The sequence below is a fragment of the Phacochoerus africanus genome, chromosome 5 (assembly GCF_016906955.1).
Source record: "Phacochoerus africanus isolate WHEZ1 chromosome 5, ROS_Pafr_v1, whole genome shotgun sequence".
Classification (NCBI taxonomy): Eukaryota; Metazoa; Chordata; class Mammalia; order Artiodactyla; family Suidae; genus Phacochoerus; species Phacochoerus africanus.
Window position 1 is genome coordinate 73,889,085 of NC_062548.1, and position 16,609 is coordinate 73,905,693.

General features: G+C 57.4%; 1 protein-coding gene across 1 annotated transcript; it reads left to right on the forward strand.

Annotated features, from left to right (window-relative positions):
- The first annotated feature begins 2,492 nt into the window (after positions 1-2,492).
- FBXO41 (F-box protein 41) lies at positions 2,493-16,180 on the forward strand. Its single transcript, XM_047781771.1, has 12 exons — positions 2,493-3,394; positions 5,204-5,429; positions 5,928-6,001; positions 6,270-6,628; positions 7,933-8,174; positions 8,397-8,512; positions 8,634-8,786; positions 8,943-9,038; positions 11,179-11,297; positions 11,472-11,630; positions 11,834-11,949; positions 12,082-16,180. The coding sequence occupies exons 1-12, from the start codon at positions 2,493-2,495 to the stop codon at positions 12,142-12,144; spliced, it is 2,625 nt and encodes an 874-aa protein (XP_047637727.1). The 3' UTR covers positions 12,145-16,180.
- Positions 16,181-16,609: the final 429 nt, after the last annotated feature.

Here is a 16,609-nt window from a genome sequence, read left to right on the forward strand (position 1 = left end):
AGCAGGAGGGGTTCGAGAGAGCCTGAGGAGTCAAGAGCCTCTCAGGCCCCAGGTTTGTCTCCCTCTGTGTTTCCAGCCTGCCTATCTTTAGCTAGAAACAGAACTGGCTCTTAATTATCTGACTCTCAGCCATACTGGATTACTGGCCTTAGGCAGAAAGGGCCTTTCTGGGCAAAGCAGCATTTTCTTCCCCTCTGCTTTCCGATAGGCCTTTTTCAGCCAGAGTTTGTCTCTTTCTTATTGGACCTTTCTGAGGTTCCTAGGAAAGGCCGTACCCCAGCATGGTGACATTTTTCTACAAGTCCCCTAAAGTGCCAGTCTTGGTAGGAATATCTGAGCTCTAGATGCAGTGGAAGCATTTAATCAGCTGCTTTGCTGCTTTGTAGCAGGATTCACCAACTTCTGAGTAAGGAAGCGGTACTACCCCACTTAGTTCAGCTAGTTCCTTCTTAGGGTCTATCTTTTCAAAATTTCATTTCTGATTCTAATTTCTGGGTTCGGAATTTTTCTTGGTACCAGTAACAGAGACCCAACTCCAGCTGGCCAAAGCAGTAAAGGGAATTGATTGGATCACACCATTGAACAAGCCAGGATCTCAGTGTAGCAATCTCTTTCTCCATCTCAGCTCTGCCTCTCTGCATTGGCTTCATTCCCAGGTGGGTCCTCCCAAAGGAGACAAAGATGGCCCTCACGGCTCTGGCCCTCCCCATCCGCTTAGAAACCTGAGCCCAAAGAGGATGCATTCCCCAGTAATGCCAGAGAAGTCTTGGAGAAATGACTCCCTGAGACAAGGCAGCTGATCTGTGTCCATCTCAGGACTTGGATCCGCCAGGCCTATATCGCATTCTTCTCCTGCAATCAGGGTGGACCATCAACCCCCACCCAGACCACATGGACTGAGAAAGTGGAGAAGGAAGGATGGTTCCCCACAGTCAAAGCAGGGTGCTCTTGCCAGAAGGAAGACTGGGTGTTGGGCTGGTAAAGGGAACAGACATCCACCCATACATACCTGTGGAAAGCCAGGAGGCGGTCCGAACTCAAGAATAGGTCAGGAAAGGGAGGTAGAGCTGAGAGTCAAGACTTAAAGGTGTGCGTGAAGCAGACTACCTGGGAGAGGATAGAGGCAAAGAGGGCATCAAGGCAGACCTCCCACCAGGAGACAGGAAGAGTAGGAAGGCAGCAAGAAGAGGAGGTCAGAGAGGCCAAACAGGGCAGCAAGGGACCAGGTGGATGAAGACCCTTGATGACAACTGCATTGTCTGATTAGCAGGTGGCCTATGAGCCAGAGGAGCACAGTGACAGCAGAGGGTGGTTGAAGCCCAATTGCCGGCAGTTAGGAAGAGGATGGCAGTGAGGAATGGGGTAGAGGTTTCGTGAGGTGGGAAGCCAGGAATGAGGGGGATGGGCACCAAGAGTCCAGGGTGACTGGGATGGGATGCCAGGAAGGGTAGGGACTTGTGCCAGAAGGGGCCCGAAAAAGACAAATATGGCCTTTGGAGCAAAGGGTAGTCAGGATGGGAGGGCATAGGACAGAAGCAGGACCAGGAACAAACAGTGACACGCACACATAGGTATCATCAGATGAGGTGACATCTTGGTCACTGCACCATGGTACTAGCAGATCAGCCAGTCTGATGAGTGTGGTTTGGAAGACATAGAAATAGGGTTTGGGGTTTTGTTGTTGTTTTGAGATGTAACATACATACAGCCAAGTACATGAGGATGCACTAATCTAAGTGTACACCTGTATAACCACCACTCATGTCAAGATAGAGAACATCTTCAGCATAAGTTTCCCTCCTGCCCCTTCCAGTCCACACAGGCCTCAGGGGGTAACCTCTGTTCTGACTTCCATCATCATCAATTTAGTCTGTTCTTGAGCTCCATTATGCACGAAATCCACAGTGTGCACTCTGGTGTGGCTGCTTTGATGCAGCATAATGTTAAATGGATTCACCCATGTTGTTGCATGTACCAGGGGTTCTTTTTCTTATTGCTGGGTAACATCCCGTTATGAATATAACACAATTTATCCATTCTACTGGTGATGGGCACTTGAGTTATGTCCAGGTTGGGACTATTATAAATAAAACTAATGCCTTTTTTTTTCTTCTTCTGCTTCTTCTTAGAGAATTCTCATTCTTTCTCACGCTCGTGCATGTACAGCCCTCACACAGGTACCAGAGCAGGCCAGTTCGCTCTGGCAGGACTGGCCGTTGGTCCCACCTCGCCCCTCTTCTGGGCATGTGTTTTCTGGGGAAGTCCTTTTCGTCAAGGATCGGGGCATAAGGGATGGAGATGCGGAGGGTTACCACCCTCCTAAGGCTTGCTCCCTCTCTTCTAGCCTCCTTGCCCCTGGCCGCCAGCGCCCTGAGCCTGCCTGACCCCTCCTGACCCCTCAGGGGGGCTCGCCCGCGGCCCCCCATGAGCGCGCCCGGCTGACCCGCAGGGCGGCCGCGGTGGAGCCCGGGCGCGGCGGGGGCGGCGGGGCCATGGCCTCGCTGGACCTGCCCTACCGCTGCCCCCGCTGCGGGGAGCACAAGCGCTTCCGGAGCCTGTCGTCCCTGCGCGCGCACCTGGAGTACAGCCACACGTACGAGACGCTCTACATCCTCTCCAAGACAAACAGCATCTGCGACAGCGCCGCAGCGGCCGCCGCTGCCGCCGCCGCCTCGGGCTTCCAGCTGGCGCCCGAGCCCGCCGCCCTGCTGGCCGTGCCCGGCGCCCGACGCGAGGTCTTCGAGAGCACGTCCTTCCAGGGCAAGGAGCAGGCGACCGGGCCGTCGCCCGCGGCGCCACACCTGCTGCACCACCATCACCACCATGCGCCCCTCGCCCACTTCCCGGGCGACCTGGTGCCCGCCAGCCTGCCCTGCGAGGAGCTGGCCGAGCCGGGCCTCGTGCCCGCCGCAGCTGCGCGCTACGCGCTGCGCGAGATCGAGATTCCCCTGGGGGAGCTGTTCGCCCGCAAGTCTGTGGCCTCCTCGGCGTGCTCGACGCCACCGCCCGGCCCCGGCCCCGGCTCCTGCTCTGGGCCGGCCTCCGCCTCTCCCGCGTCCCCCTCGCCCGCCGATGTGGCTTATGAGGAGGGCCTGGCGCGCCTCAAGATCCGCGCGCTGGAGAAGCTGGAGGTGGACCGACGGCTGGAGAGGCTGAGCGAGGAGGTGGAGCAGAAGATCGCGGGTCAGGTGGGCCGGCTGCAGGCCGAGCTGGAGCGTAAGGCGGCAGAGCTGGAGACAGCGCGGCAGGAGAGCGCGCGGCTGGGGCGCGAGAAGGAGGAGCTGGAGGAGCGCGCATCGGAGCTCTCGCGCCAGGTGGACGTGAGTGTGGAGCTGCTGGCCTCGCTCAAGCAGGACCTGGTGCACAAGGAACAGGAGCTGAGCCGCAAGCAGCAGTGAGTGGCCCACCGGGCCCTGTGGGTGGGTGTGTCCGCGAATGTTCCTGAGTAGGTGACTGCATGTGTCACTGTGCCGCCACCACCGTCGCGAGTGTGGCAACGTATGTGGCCGAATTATATGGGATCTGTGGTCACTAGCATGTAACGGTGGTGCGTTTGAGGCCAAGAGTGTCATGAAGGTGTGTGTGTTTAGAGCTCTGAGTCCATGGCAGTGTGACCACGTGCCTGACAGTGAAGATGGTTTCTCTTTCTTCTCTATCCTCCTAGTCAAGGCCAGCTCCTGATTATGGCACCAGATCCTCTTCCCTTTTACCTACACAGAGATGGGGCTCAGTTCCCCGCCTCCCTCATCAGGTTTTCCCTATCTACTGTATCATTCCCAAAAACGTGCAGACATACTGTCCTTTCTCCTATCTGTCTAACCCCCTTGTCTCCTCCTTACAGAAAACTTTTTTTGTCTTTTTGTCATTGCTTGGGCCGCTCCCACGGCATATGGAGGTTCCCAGGCTAGGGGTCAAATCGGAGCCGTGGCCGCCAGCCTACACCACAGCCACAGCAACTCGGAATCTGAGCCGTGTCTGCGACCTACACCACAGCTCACGGCAACGCCGGATCCTTAACCCACTGAGCAAGGCCAGGGTTCACCGCAACCTCATGGTTCCTGGTCGGATTCGTTAACCACTGAGCCACGACAGGAACTCCCTTTTTTTTTTTTTTTTCTTTTCAGAAAACTCCTTGAAAATATTGTTCATGTTCCTTGTCTCCAGTTTCTTTCCCTACTTTCTCTCTTGAACCTCCCTGATCAGGTGTCTACCTCCATCACTGTCCTCTCACTCTCATCAGTGACCTTCATGTTACTGAGACCAAGTCATCATCTTACCTGGACCATCAGCAGCATTTGACACAGCTGATCCTTGAAATGCCTCTTTAATTTGCCTTCTAAGACACTCTCCTGGGATTTCCATCTCTCTTTCTGTTGACTTCTTCTCAATCTTCTTGGCTGGCCTCTCTGGTCTTTAAATTCCTCTGGTCTTTAAATGTAGAATTATGAAATCTATAGATGTTATTTATCTGTCCCCATTGTGATATAAGCTCCATGGGGGCAGGAATTTTTCTCTGCTTTGTTCACTGCTGTAGTCCCAACACCTAGAACCGTGCCTGGCACCTAGAAGGTGCTTAATAAATGTTGAATGGTCGAATGAACAACTGTGAATGCATTCAAGAGTAAAGACTCACATGACTTTTAAGTGTGCTGTGTGCACGCGAAACCCCTGGAGGTTGGTGCAACTGTAAGTGCTTTTCTGCATCTGGGAATGTTTCTGAGTGTGTGTGTGTGTGTGTGTGTGTGTGTGTGTGAATGTGTTGGTAGGGCTCTGCACAGTCTAAGGACTGTGAGTGTGTGCCTGTGAATGAACATGACATAAATACGTGTGTAAGAGTGGGTGGGGCTGGTCACTGGGCTATGTGGTCTGTAAGTGTGTGCCCATGAGTGTTTCTGGAGGGAAGAGGTGGCTGTGTGTGACCGAGAAGGCCTGCGAGTATTTCTCTGGGGAGCAAGAGTGTCTGGTGTGTCTGGGGCTGGCTTGGTGGGGGGTGGGGACATGACGTGGAGTGTGTGCTTGCCTTTCTGCGTGTGCCATCGTGTGGGGCAGTGCTCCCAGCTGTGTTCTTCATCTACCCACGTGACTGCCAGTGGACACCACGGCCAGCTGTGCCCACGTCTCTCCCTACCACTCAGGGGCTCCTCCAGAGGGTGGGTGGGCAGCCGGACCGAGGCACTGGGGTAAGAGACTGCTCCGGGCCCAGGGAGGTGGTGCAGATTGACCAGTTCCTGAAGGAGACGGCAGCGCGGGAGGCCAGTGCCAAGCTGCGGCTGCAGCAGTTCATCGAGGAGCTCCTTGAGCGGGCCGACCGCGCCGAGCGGCAGCTGCAGGTCATCAGCAGTAGCTGCGGCAGCACACCCAGCGCCAGCCTGGGCCGCGGAGCTGGGGGAAGCGGCGCTGGGCCTGGCACCCGGGGCCCCGGCAGATCGGTGAGTGCCCACTGCCTTCCCTCCCCCACCTGGCCCCCTGCAACCTGGGCCACGTGGCCCGACATCCCCCTGTGATGCTCCAGGCTTCTGGGGCTCTTCCCAGAAGAGTGGACCCCAGGCCTGAAGCAGGGGACTGGGAATAGGGGAGCCCCTCTGACGGCAGGAGGGCCAGCCCCGAGGCGGTCGTGAGATGTGTCCAGCAGCCCCCGTCCTCAGGCAGGGGCTCACCTCTGCCCCTTCCAGCAAATGAGAGTCCAGGAGCCACAAGCCCGGGGCTGGGGTGCTTCGTGGGTGTGGGGAGGGGGCCGGTGAGCCTGCCTCTGTCTGTCTGTCTGCTTGTCCATCTTTCCCAACTTTTATCTTTCTTCTCTCTCCTCCCCATCCCCTCTTCTGTCCATGTTGTACCTGTTTCTCCTGCTGCTTCTCATCCTCTGGCCTCCTCTGCCCACCCCCCACCCCCCGCCACCTCCACCTTTCCCTCCCCTCTGGGGCCCGCAGAGAGAACACCACGTGGGCCCGGCCGTGCCTAGCACATACGCGGTGTCACGGCATGGTTCCTCTCCCAGCACAGGGTAAGCCTCGGGCCTGGCCCACCCCACACAGCCCGCCCTCCCCCTGGAAGATCCACTGGCCTGTTGCGTGGCTGGCCCATCTAGGGGCTTGGCTTCTTCTCCTGCCCTCATCCTCCTTGGGTCATCTCTGCCTGCTCTTCCACACCCAGAGGCAACTCTTAGAAAGTAGGGTGGGTGGGTTGGTTGCCCTGGGTGGTAGGGGTGGCGTGGGAAGTTGGGGCAGGCCTAGTACCCCTTGCTCCTCACCATCTGGTCCACCCCACCCCAGGGCCTCCAGTCGCATCCCAGCTGCATCCCAGAGCTCAGGTTGCTATGACAGTGACAGTCTGGAGCTGCCCCGGCCAGAAGAGGGGACCCCTGAGGACAGTGGCCCCGGGGGCTTGGGCACACGGGTCCAGGCTGCCAATGGTGGCTCAGAGCGGGCCCAGCTCCCGCGCAGCTCAGGCCTGCGGCGCCAGGCCATCCAGAACTGGCAGCGCAGACCCCGCCGACACAGCACGGAGGGGGAGGAGGGTGACGTCTCGGATGTGGGCTCCCGAACCACTGAGTCAGAGGCTGAGGGCCCCTCGGATGCCCCTCGCCCTGGGCCTGCTGTGGCTGGGCCGTTGAGCAGCTGCCGGCTCTCAGGTGAGTCCTGGGAAGGTGGACTAAGAGGTCAGTCTTTCCACGGTGCTGGGCCCTCTCAGGGGACACAGAGCCAAGGCATACATCTCCTGGGCTCCTGCTCCACCATTCCCTTTGCCCTGGACTTCCCACAGTGAGAATGACAAGCTCCCTCCTGCACAGTGCCCTGCTAGCCTGGGGTCGGAGCTGCTGTGACAGGGCAATGCCATAGCACGGGGGCTCTCGGGGTGGGTATCACGTAAGGATGCCGCAGCTAAGGGGGTCCATTCTCATGACATTCATGGGAGAGGAGTTGAGGGTTCAAACTGAAGCCCTGGGACAGTGGGTCTAGCCCCGTCCCGTTTATACACAAGGCCATGTGCCTACTTGGGTTCCAGGGTCAGGAGGCTAGAGGGTTCATGTCTATTATGTATGGCTGTGTCCCTGTAACTGCTCTGGGCAGCCTCTCACCTACCTTCTGTTCACAGAGGTGCAGGTTTGTGGGTTTTTTTTGGTTTTGTTTTTTGTTTTTGTCTTTTTAGGGCCATACCCACGGCACATGGACGTTCTCAGGCTAGGGGTCGAGTCGGAACTGCATCTGCCGGCCTATACCAGAGCCAGCAACAGTCAGATCCTTAACCCACTGAGCAAGGTCAGGGATCGAATCCACATCCTCATGGTTACCAGTCAGGTCCGTTACTGCTGAGCTACGATGAGAACTCCTAAGGTGCAGGTTATGTTACGTCCATCTGTAACCTAGCCTTCCAAACCCCTTCCTTCTCCAAACTTGACTCAGTCACTCATCTAGGGGATAACTTTGGGTACGTGATGATGTATGACCTTATAAAGAAAGTTCGGGAGTTCCTGTCATGGCGCAGTGGTTAACGAATCCGAATAGGAACCATGAGGTTGCAGGTTCGAGCCTTGGCCTTGCTCAGTGGGTTAAGGATCTGGCGCTGCCGTGAACTATGGTGTAGGTCGCAGATGCAGCTTGGATCTGGCTCTGGCATAGGATGGAGACTACAGCTCCTATTCGACCCCTAGCCTGGGAATCTCCATAGGCCGCAGGTGCGGCCCTAGAAAAGGCAAAAAGACAAAAAATAATAATAATAATAATTTCACACGAGAAAGGGCCACCTTCTTCTAATCTGCAAAATTAGGGATGGGGATGATGCAGAGGAGGGGGAAGCAGAGGCCCTTTGTCCCTCCTCCGGAGCTGCTGGTCCCCCAGTATGGGTCTGTCACGCCCATTCCTCCTGCAGCTCCTGCCCTATCCCAGGTCCCCACCTATACCCCCCACTGACCTTTGACTCTCTGGTATTGTGCAGCCCGCCCTGAGGGAGGCAGTGGGCGGGGTCGACGAGCTGAGAGGGGCAGCCCCTCACGCTCCAATGAAGTCATCAGCCCAGAGATCCTCAAGATGCGAGCGGCCCTGTTCTGCATCTTCACCTACCTGGACACACGCACACTGCTCCATGCCGCCGAGGTCTGCCGGGACTGGCGCTTCGTGGCTCGCCACCCTGCCGTCTGGACACGGGTGCTGCTGGAGAATGCCCGAGTCTGTTCCAAGGTGCCTGTCCCTTCCCGCCTTCCCTGCCCCCACTCCCCACTCCCGGTCACCCTTGCCATGGACCCACCTTTTCCCTGGCTAAGTCTGGCCCTCGCAAGCTCTGGTCTTGCATCTCTTACAACACTGCAGCGCTAGCCTGCTCCCTGAAGTGGCCTCCTATCCTGGGGCTGGTCCCCCATACTCAGATCCCCTGCTTCCCAGGTAACCCCTCTCTCCCTGCAGTTCTTGGCAATGCTGGCTCAGTGGTGCACCCAGGCCCACTCGCTGACACTGCAGAACCTGAAGCCCCGGCAGCGGGGCAAGAAGGAGAGCAAAGAGGAGTATGCCCGGAGTACCCGGTGAGGCCATGGTGGGCGGATGGGGGGCTGCTCCTTGGCCGCAAACCCAAAGTTATGTGAGGATGCTTCCCAGGGGAGGAGGTGGCCACAGGCAGTGCCCTGACCTCTTGGCATTCCCCAGGGGCTGCCTGGAAGCAGGGCTGGAGTCTCTGCTGAAGGCGGCAGGGGGCAACTTGCTGATCCTGCGCATTTCCCACTGTCCCAACATCCTCACGGACCGTTCGCTCTGGCTGGCCAGCTGCTACTGCCGAGCCCTGCAGGCTGTCACCTACAGGTGGGTCCATGCCCTCAGAAGCAAGGCCTCAGGCCCAAGGGACCCCTGGGCTCTGCGTACCCCTCCCTCATGGTTCCTGGGCCAAGAGCTCTGTGGCCCAAGGGAAGGGAGCGGGAGTCACCAGAGTGGGTGGTCCCAGCTGTGTCTTTTCAACAGAAGCGCCACAGACCCGGTGGGCCATGAAGTCATTTGGGCCCTGGGCGCGGGCTGCAGAGAGATCGTCTCCCTCCAGGTGGCGCCACTTCACCCCTGGTGAGCCCAAGGAGGGTGGGGGTTGGAGGAGGAGGGCGGGGTGGGGGGGCAGGCGTGGGGCTGAGGACTGAGCAGATGGGGGCCCATTCTAACACCTGTTCAGGGTGACAGATTCATATTCATCAATCTCTATCTTTAGGCGACAGGAGCAGGGCTTCGAATCAGACTTGGGATCATGTCCTGGCTTGCTAGCAGTGTGACTTTGGGTAACACAGTCATGCCTTCATTTCTCAACTGTGAAGTGAAGATGCTGTTAGGGCTCTGTGAGCTTTCTTAGGACTGTAGCTGGCTTAGATGAGATATGTGCATAAAGGCTACAGATCCCATCGTGCGTGTTCCTAAGTGAGGGCTGGAAATAGCCAGACTTGTTTGGCACAGAGGAGGCAGTTTAGGGAGGTCAATTTATAATACACAGAAGAGCTGGTTTTCAGAGAATCCAGGGTATGAGATCATCCATGGCTCTACTTGGAGTTCCTCAAACATACCAGGCTTTTCCCCTCCCTGGACCTGCCCTCCATGCCCCTCCTCCCAAGTCACCCAGTGTCCCCTCACCAACACCCTGGTAGAATTTGTCCCTGCTCCCCTGCCTCCATTCCTGTCGCACCCTTTCCTGGCCCCTGCTGTAGTCCATTTTACAGTTGTTTTCTCTGTATTTCAGTCGACCCTAGACTCACATTTCTCAGGGCAGAGGCTGTGAATGTCTGTTTCCGTGTTCCGGGTACCAGGCGCACTGCAGATGCCTAAAAGAGGCCTGCTGCCTGGGCGATTGTTGAGGGATGAAGTGTTCAGGGAAACAGCAAGTTTGGTGTGAGTGGTGAGCAGGAGCCAGCCAGCACAGAGTGTGGAGGAGAAGGTTGGGCCAAGGTCAGAAGGCCTTGCCTAAGGGTTTTATATTTTTGCTTTTTTTGAGGATACCCTGTGGCATATGGAGTTCCTGGCCAGGGATCAGATCTGAGCCACAGTTGTGACCCATACCACAGCTGTGGCAACGCTGGATCCTTTAACCCACTGTGCTAGATCTTTCAACCCACTGTGCTGGGCCAGGGATCAAACCTGCGTCCTGGTGCTGCAGAGATACCACCAATCCTATTGTGCCACAGCGGGAACTCCCTAGAATTTTTTTTTTTTTGTCTTTTTAGGGCCGCACTCGCGACATATGGAGGTTCCCGTGCTAGGGGTCCAAGAGGAGCTACAGCTGCCAGCCTACACCACAGCTCATGGCAACACCAGATCCTTAAACCCACTGAGCAGCCAGGGATCAAACCCACAACCTCATGGTTCCTAGTCAGATTTGTTATCACTGAGCCACGACGGGAACGCCATCTCTATATTTTTTGCATTTTATCTTGAAAGCACTGGAAAGCCAGGAAGCTATTGGGTCATTTTAAGGGCTTTAAAAAAAAGGATTAGGGAGTTCCTGTCATGGCACAGTGGTTAACAAATCTGACTAGGAACCATGAGGTTGTGTGTTCAATCCCTGGACTGTGCTCAGTGGGTTAACGATCTGGTGTTGCCGTGAGCTGTGGTGTAGGTCGCAGACACGGCTTGGATCCCACGTTGCTGTGGCTCTGGCATAGGCCGGCAGCTACAGCTCCGATTGGACCCCTAGCTTGGGAACCTCCACATGCCATGGGAGCGGCCCTAGAGAAGGCAAAAAAAACAACAACAACAAAAAAAAAGGGGATTACATTAGACTTGTAATGTTCTGTGTGCCCTCGACTGTCCACCTCGTAGGGGCAGGCACCATGTCACCACTGTATCTCCAGGGCCCAGGTCAGTTGTTCTCGGCCATTGTAGACACTTGAGAAGCATTTGTTGAATGACTGAGTGAGAAAGTGTGGGCATGAGTGGCTCAGTGTCAGCTGCATGGAGGATGAGCCAGCACAGAGACTAGGTTATAATCAGATAACTGTTGATGGTGGTCGGAAGTGCAGATTGAAGTTATTCAGGAATCAGATTCTGCAGGTCTTGACAGGAGGTGAGGGTGGAGGGGTCATGGATGATCCCAGGTTTCTGACTTGAGTAGTTGGGTGGTTGGTGGGGCCCTTGCTTCACAGGCCGGCCCCGAAAGAGGAGCAGGGTTGGGGGACCCTGCAGCCAGTGGCTTCCCTGACAGACCACCCTCGACCCTGTTTTCCAGCCAGCAGCCTACGCGCTTCAGTAACCGCTGCCTGCAGATGATCGGTCGGTGTTGGCCCCACCTCCGGGCCCTGGGGGTCGGGGGTGCCGGCTGTGGGGTGCAGGGCCTGGCATCACTCGGTGAGTTTTCTTTGGGACCTGGGTCTGGGGTGATGGGAGGCAGGCATAGATGCAACACTGAAATCGCAGCGGGGCTCAGGGCTGCAGGCCGTGTGGCGGCGGGAGCCCTGCGCTGGGCAGGAGGTGAGCTGGGGTGTTTGTCAGCAGGACCTCCCCTCCTTTCCCTCTTCCTAGCGAGAAACTGCATGCGGCTGCAGGTCCTGGAGCTGGACCACGTGTCAGAGATCACCCAGGAAGTGGCGGCGGAAGTCTGCCGGGAAGGCCTGAAGGGACTGGAGATGTTGGTGCTCACGGCCACCCCTGTCACCCCCAAGGCCCTGCTGCATTTCAACAGTGAGCGATGTCGGGCACCCTCTGCTCTTTGACCCCACCCTCCACCTTCCCTCCTTGCCCCGCTGAACCCAGGGCAGCATGGGTCCGCTCCCCGTGCCTGGCACACAACTGTCTCTCAGAGGGTTCTGACTTAGTAAAAGGAGAGGAACCAGCCCCATTGCCCAGGTCAGACGCCGGCCCCCACCTTACCCACCTTTTCCCAGGCATTTGCCGGAACCTCAAGTCCATTGTGGTCCAGATTGGGATTGCCGATTATTTCAAAGAACCCAGCAGTCCTGAGGCCCAGAAGCTGTTTGAGGACATGGTGACAAAACTCCAGGTGAGCCGTTGGCTATGAGGCCGTCCAAGACCCCAAGTGGCATCCATAGGCTGGGGTTGGTGACTTGGGTGTTTGAGGGGAGGGCTCCACCTGTCTGGCCCCGAGGGGAACTAATACAGGTTTGGTCTGCAGGCCCTGAGACGGAGGCCCGGCTTCTCTAAGATCCTGCACGTCAAAGTGGAAGGCGGCTGCTAACCCGGGTGGGGGGCGGCAGGGCCCCTGCCAGCCCCACGCCAGGGCGCTCTCTTTGGACCTCCAGAGGGACCCTGATTTGGACTTGACCTTTGGAGGCCTAGTGATATCCTCCCCGGCCTCCAGGGAGGGGTTGTCAGTCTCCTGTCCTCCTGCTGGGACAGTGGAGCAACAGGCCTGACCCTGAGCACAGCCCCTCCTGGGCAGGAGATCAGACAGAAGCTGTCCCCTGACTCCCCCCACCCCCACCCCCAGCTGGAGCAGCCTTCTGGGCACAGCCAGAGAAGAGCTGGGTCACCACCAGCACTCGGTGTCATCGCTCTGAAGATCTGCAATAACCAACCACCCAGGGCTCCTCAGCTGCTCAGTCGGCTGGGGCAGGCCTCTCCTCTCGGAGGTCCGGCCTCCTGGTCGGGGGCCTCTGCTGGACCCCAGGCCAGAGGGTTGCTCCACCCGGCAGCTCAGACTTGCAAGGAGGGCTCTTCTCTCCCCCAGCCCTGTCCCAGCCCGCCGTGGGGCTCCCCCTTCAGGCAGCCCTCGGGGCTCTGGGTCTGCATTCTCCAGGGTTAAGAGACAGGCAGAGGGGTCTGAGAAGGTGGTCCGCCCAGAGTGGGAGGTGGGAGCGCAGTGAGTGAGTGGGAGTGGGCTTGGGAGGACAAAACATTCATCCAGGACTTTTCCCCAGGACATCAAGACCCCCACTCCCAAGAGGGGGCTGTTGCCAGGTTGAGAACACTTAGTGTTTTTATTGCTGTAGGAAAAAGACCCCTCCCAGCTGCCAGGTACCCCACGACACACCAGAACTAAATTCAGAGCTAAAAGGTGCATGTTTCTATATCTTCCACCAGCCCTGAGCCTCTGGAGGGGCGAGGTCCCAGCTGGGAACTGCTGTCAGCAATGAGAAACAGATCGTGTCCTCAAGGAATGTACTTCTAACCCAGGTGCTTGGGCAGGAATCTGATGGCCTTTGGGTCCCCAAGGCTCTGGGGAAGGGAGTCACTAGGCTGCCCTCTGTGCAAGGACCTGGAGGAGCCCAGAAGAGGCGTGGTTTGGTTTGGTTCTCATCTGGCTAGCTTGCTTGCAGTTGTGGCCTTGGTAGGGAGCCAGACCCATGGGGCCAAGAATGAGGATGAGCCCCCCTCATCGGACTTGCTCCCTCCAGTCTCTGCTGGCCCCACGGGCTGAGGGCTGTGTTGGGCATCTTCCACGTGGGGCAGTGCTGGGACCTGAGCAAGACCATTGGCTTAATACGCAAATGGGGGCCTTCATTGACCCTTGCATGGTTCCCAAAGGACCAGGTCCTGGCACTATGGCTTTAAAGACTCAGGTGTCCCCAGTTCCTCCTCTCAGGACTCCCACAGTGATACAAAAGCTGTGGGTCCTGCCAACCTTCATTTGGAAAGTTCTTTCAAACATTAACCTAGATCCATCTTAGGGGTTCCTTCTCTCCTGTTACAGGATGGGCTCTCAGCCCTGATCATTAGGCCCTTGGTCCTGGCTGGGGCTGGGCTCCTCTAGTTTCTCAGTCTTTTCCAGGAACCCAACTCTGCCACAACCTGGCATGGACATAAAGACCTGCCCTGGGGTCCCCTCCAACGAGGCCTCCAGAGCTGGGACCCCATGGGATCAGCAGTGTGCCAAGCTCCCCCGGCTCCCCACCCAGCTGTGTCCCAGCTCTTTTCATTGTTGATGATTTTCCTCCCATGGCTCATTCTAGCCCTGCCCTTTGAAGACCTGAACTACCAAGGGTGTCGTGCTGGCAACTCCCTGTCCAGTCCTGCACGAAGCCTTAGCTGTGTGGCATCCCCACCCCAGAGCACCTGGTTCCATTGGCTCCTAACTCCCCAGCCTTGTCTCCAGGAGTCACGGAGGAGAAGCACAACTTTGTTCTGGGGCCTGGAAAGGAGGTGGCAGTCCACTGGGCCTGGCTGCCCTGGGTGTGTCTGCTCTGCTTTGCCACCTGCATCCTCAGAGCCCCGGCTCCCTGTGACCCCAGGACCAGAGGTGCTCCCTCCCTGTCTCCTGGACAAAGCACAAAGGGATGCCCTGCTTGGCCTGAGGCTGTACTACTGAGGGACTTTTTCTACCCCAGGAAGCCTCCATCTCTGAATGCAGGGCTTTGGGCAGTTTCTCCCAGGGAAGATGCCCTCCGGAATGCCTGGTAGCAGTTCTGGGAAAGGCTAGAATGCACGGGTAGTGGGTTCGAGTGGGTGGGAGGTGGTGCTGAAAAGGACTGACCCTTGTCCTGGGGCCAGTGCCCCTGCCCACGGGAGTGATGGGTCACAGGGTCCCACTGCACACCTGCGGCTGACAGACGGGTGTGCCCCGGCCTTCGTGTCTGCCCCTGGGAACTAGAGGGTGTGCAGGCTCCCCACCAGATCTATGCTATTTTTTTGCCTCCCATCGGGGGAAGGGTGCTGTCGGAGTGGGGAGTTTTGATTTGCTCGGATGCTCTACTTGGTCACTTTAGCAGCCACACAGCTAGGGCTGAAGGTGGGGGGCAGGGATAGAAGGCCTGGCCATCCGTAGGAGCCCCTCATCCTTCACTCCTCTGTTATCTCACACCTGATGGGATGCAGAGAGGAACATCTGAGAGCAGACCCAGGCAAGCCCTGCTCCAGGGGTCCCAGCATGTGTCAAGGCCCCTGGGTGGTGGCCTCTTGATGTCCCTACCACCACCTCTCCCCATCATATAGTCCTGCCCAGCACCTGGGAGACTTGGCAGATGTGGCCTGAGTACATCATGCTTTATTCAGGTTGCCTCCCTGCAGTACTGGCAGAACAAAGGTGATGCCCTATGTATCTGGATCCCTGAGGGAGAGGGGGCTGCCTGGAGCTGTGCTTTTCACCGGCCAAGAGACCACCCAAGGACCAAGGCAGCTCGTGTTTTCCTAGTCCTGCAAGAGAGTGGAGTTTGAGGCAGCACCCCTGCCACCCCCCCCCCCAGGAATTGTTATTTTAAAAAAAGCCGCCTCCTTCCCAAGGCCTGCTGCTCCAAGGTTTGACTCTGTCCTTTGCCTTTGGGGCCTGCCTGTTCTCCTGGTCCTGGTCTCTAGTCTCTGGGCCATGGGTGAAGAGCCTCCCATGTCCAAGTCCCTCTCGGGCACTCAGTTGAAGACCTTTCCAGAGTGACTATTGGTGCCAAAGACCCAGTTCCTGGTGGACTTGGGGTGAAAAAAGGAGCGTTGGGGAGTGGGTGTGGGCCTGCGGGCCTGGAGGCGTTAGCTCATACCAATGGGATCTGTCCCAGCTCAGTCCCCGATGAGTGTAACTTGCCTCCCCAGAGGCCTGGCACTTCTGTCTTTACCCGCTGGTGGCTGTGCTTTCTCACCCGGCCTTGTCCCAGGCCCCATTTCTGTATATATTGCTGTGTACTGTGTGTATGTATTTATTCCTGGACAAGTGTGTTCATCTGCAGCCTTGCTGAGGATAAGGTTTAGGATTGGGTGAAGATCGGAACACCAAGGTCAACGAAGGCACCAGCTCCTAGACCTACCCCAACCCCTTGGGACCCTGGCCAGTCCCAAGACTGCCCCGACAATCAGGCAGGCTTCCCCGCTGCGAATCCAAGCCTCGCCTGCCACTGCTGGCATGGCCCCAGGCCTCAGCTCTGCCCCGGCAGACGTCCTGCATCCAGGGGCAGGCTGGCCTCGGTGGCTGGCACCAGTAGGCCTGGCTCTGGTGAGCCCTGCTGGCGGGGACCTCCACAACCGGCCCCCAGGCCCTTCCTTCCCCGCAGCCAGGCTACAGTGGTCCTGAGCTGAGACGGGAGCTTCCCCCACCCCAAGCACATCAGGCAGAGGGGTGGAGAGCATTTTTGGTTTTGTTTCTGAAGTGGTGCCTGTACCTCCAGCCCCCAGGGGGCCTTCCCTGGCCCCACTTTTCTGCCCCACCAGGGCATCACCGTCCCAGCACTTTGCTCCACATCACCCGTAGATGATGCCCTCTGCCCAACGTACCCTGTGGATGTATTTACAAGGACTCAAGCGGGCATCAGAATTTGTGGCTTTGTATCCAATAAAAGATGGTGAAACTGGAATCATCTGCCTCAGGGAAGTAAATGGTAGGTGGCCACATTCGCCAGGTTGTTACCAAGGCCTCCTGCAGCCAAAATGCACTGAGGTAGGAAGGAGGTGGAGGACGTGAATGGCATCGAGGTCAACGGAAGCGTTAGGAAGACCTGTCTTAGGACAGCAGACAAGGAGCCTGGGAGTGTCCCCCCTCCCTGGCTCTCAGCCAGGAGAGGCCACCTTTAAGGGCAAGCCCTGCAGAAAGACAGCAGCCACGGCCCATCCCCTCACTGGCTTGGTCACCTGGGGGGTCTGGCCAGCCAAACAGGCTTTGGCCTGATGGAGACCAAGTTACCCCACATGATCTGGCTCCACCTGCCCATTTTACAAAACGGGGTTGCCCTACTTATTTGATTCCTGAAATATCTAAAACACACACACACAAAACGTGTGTGGCT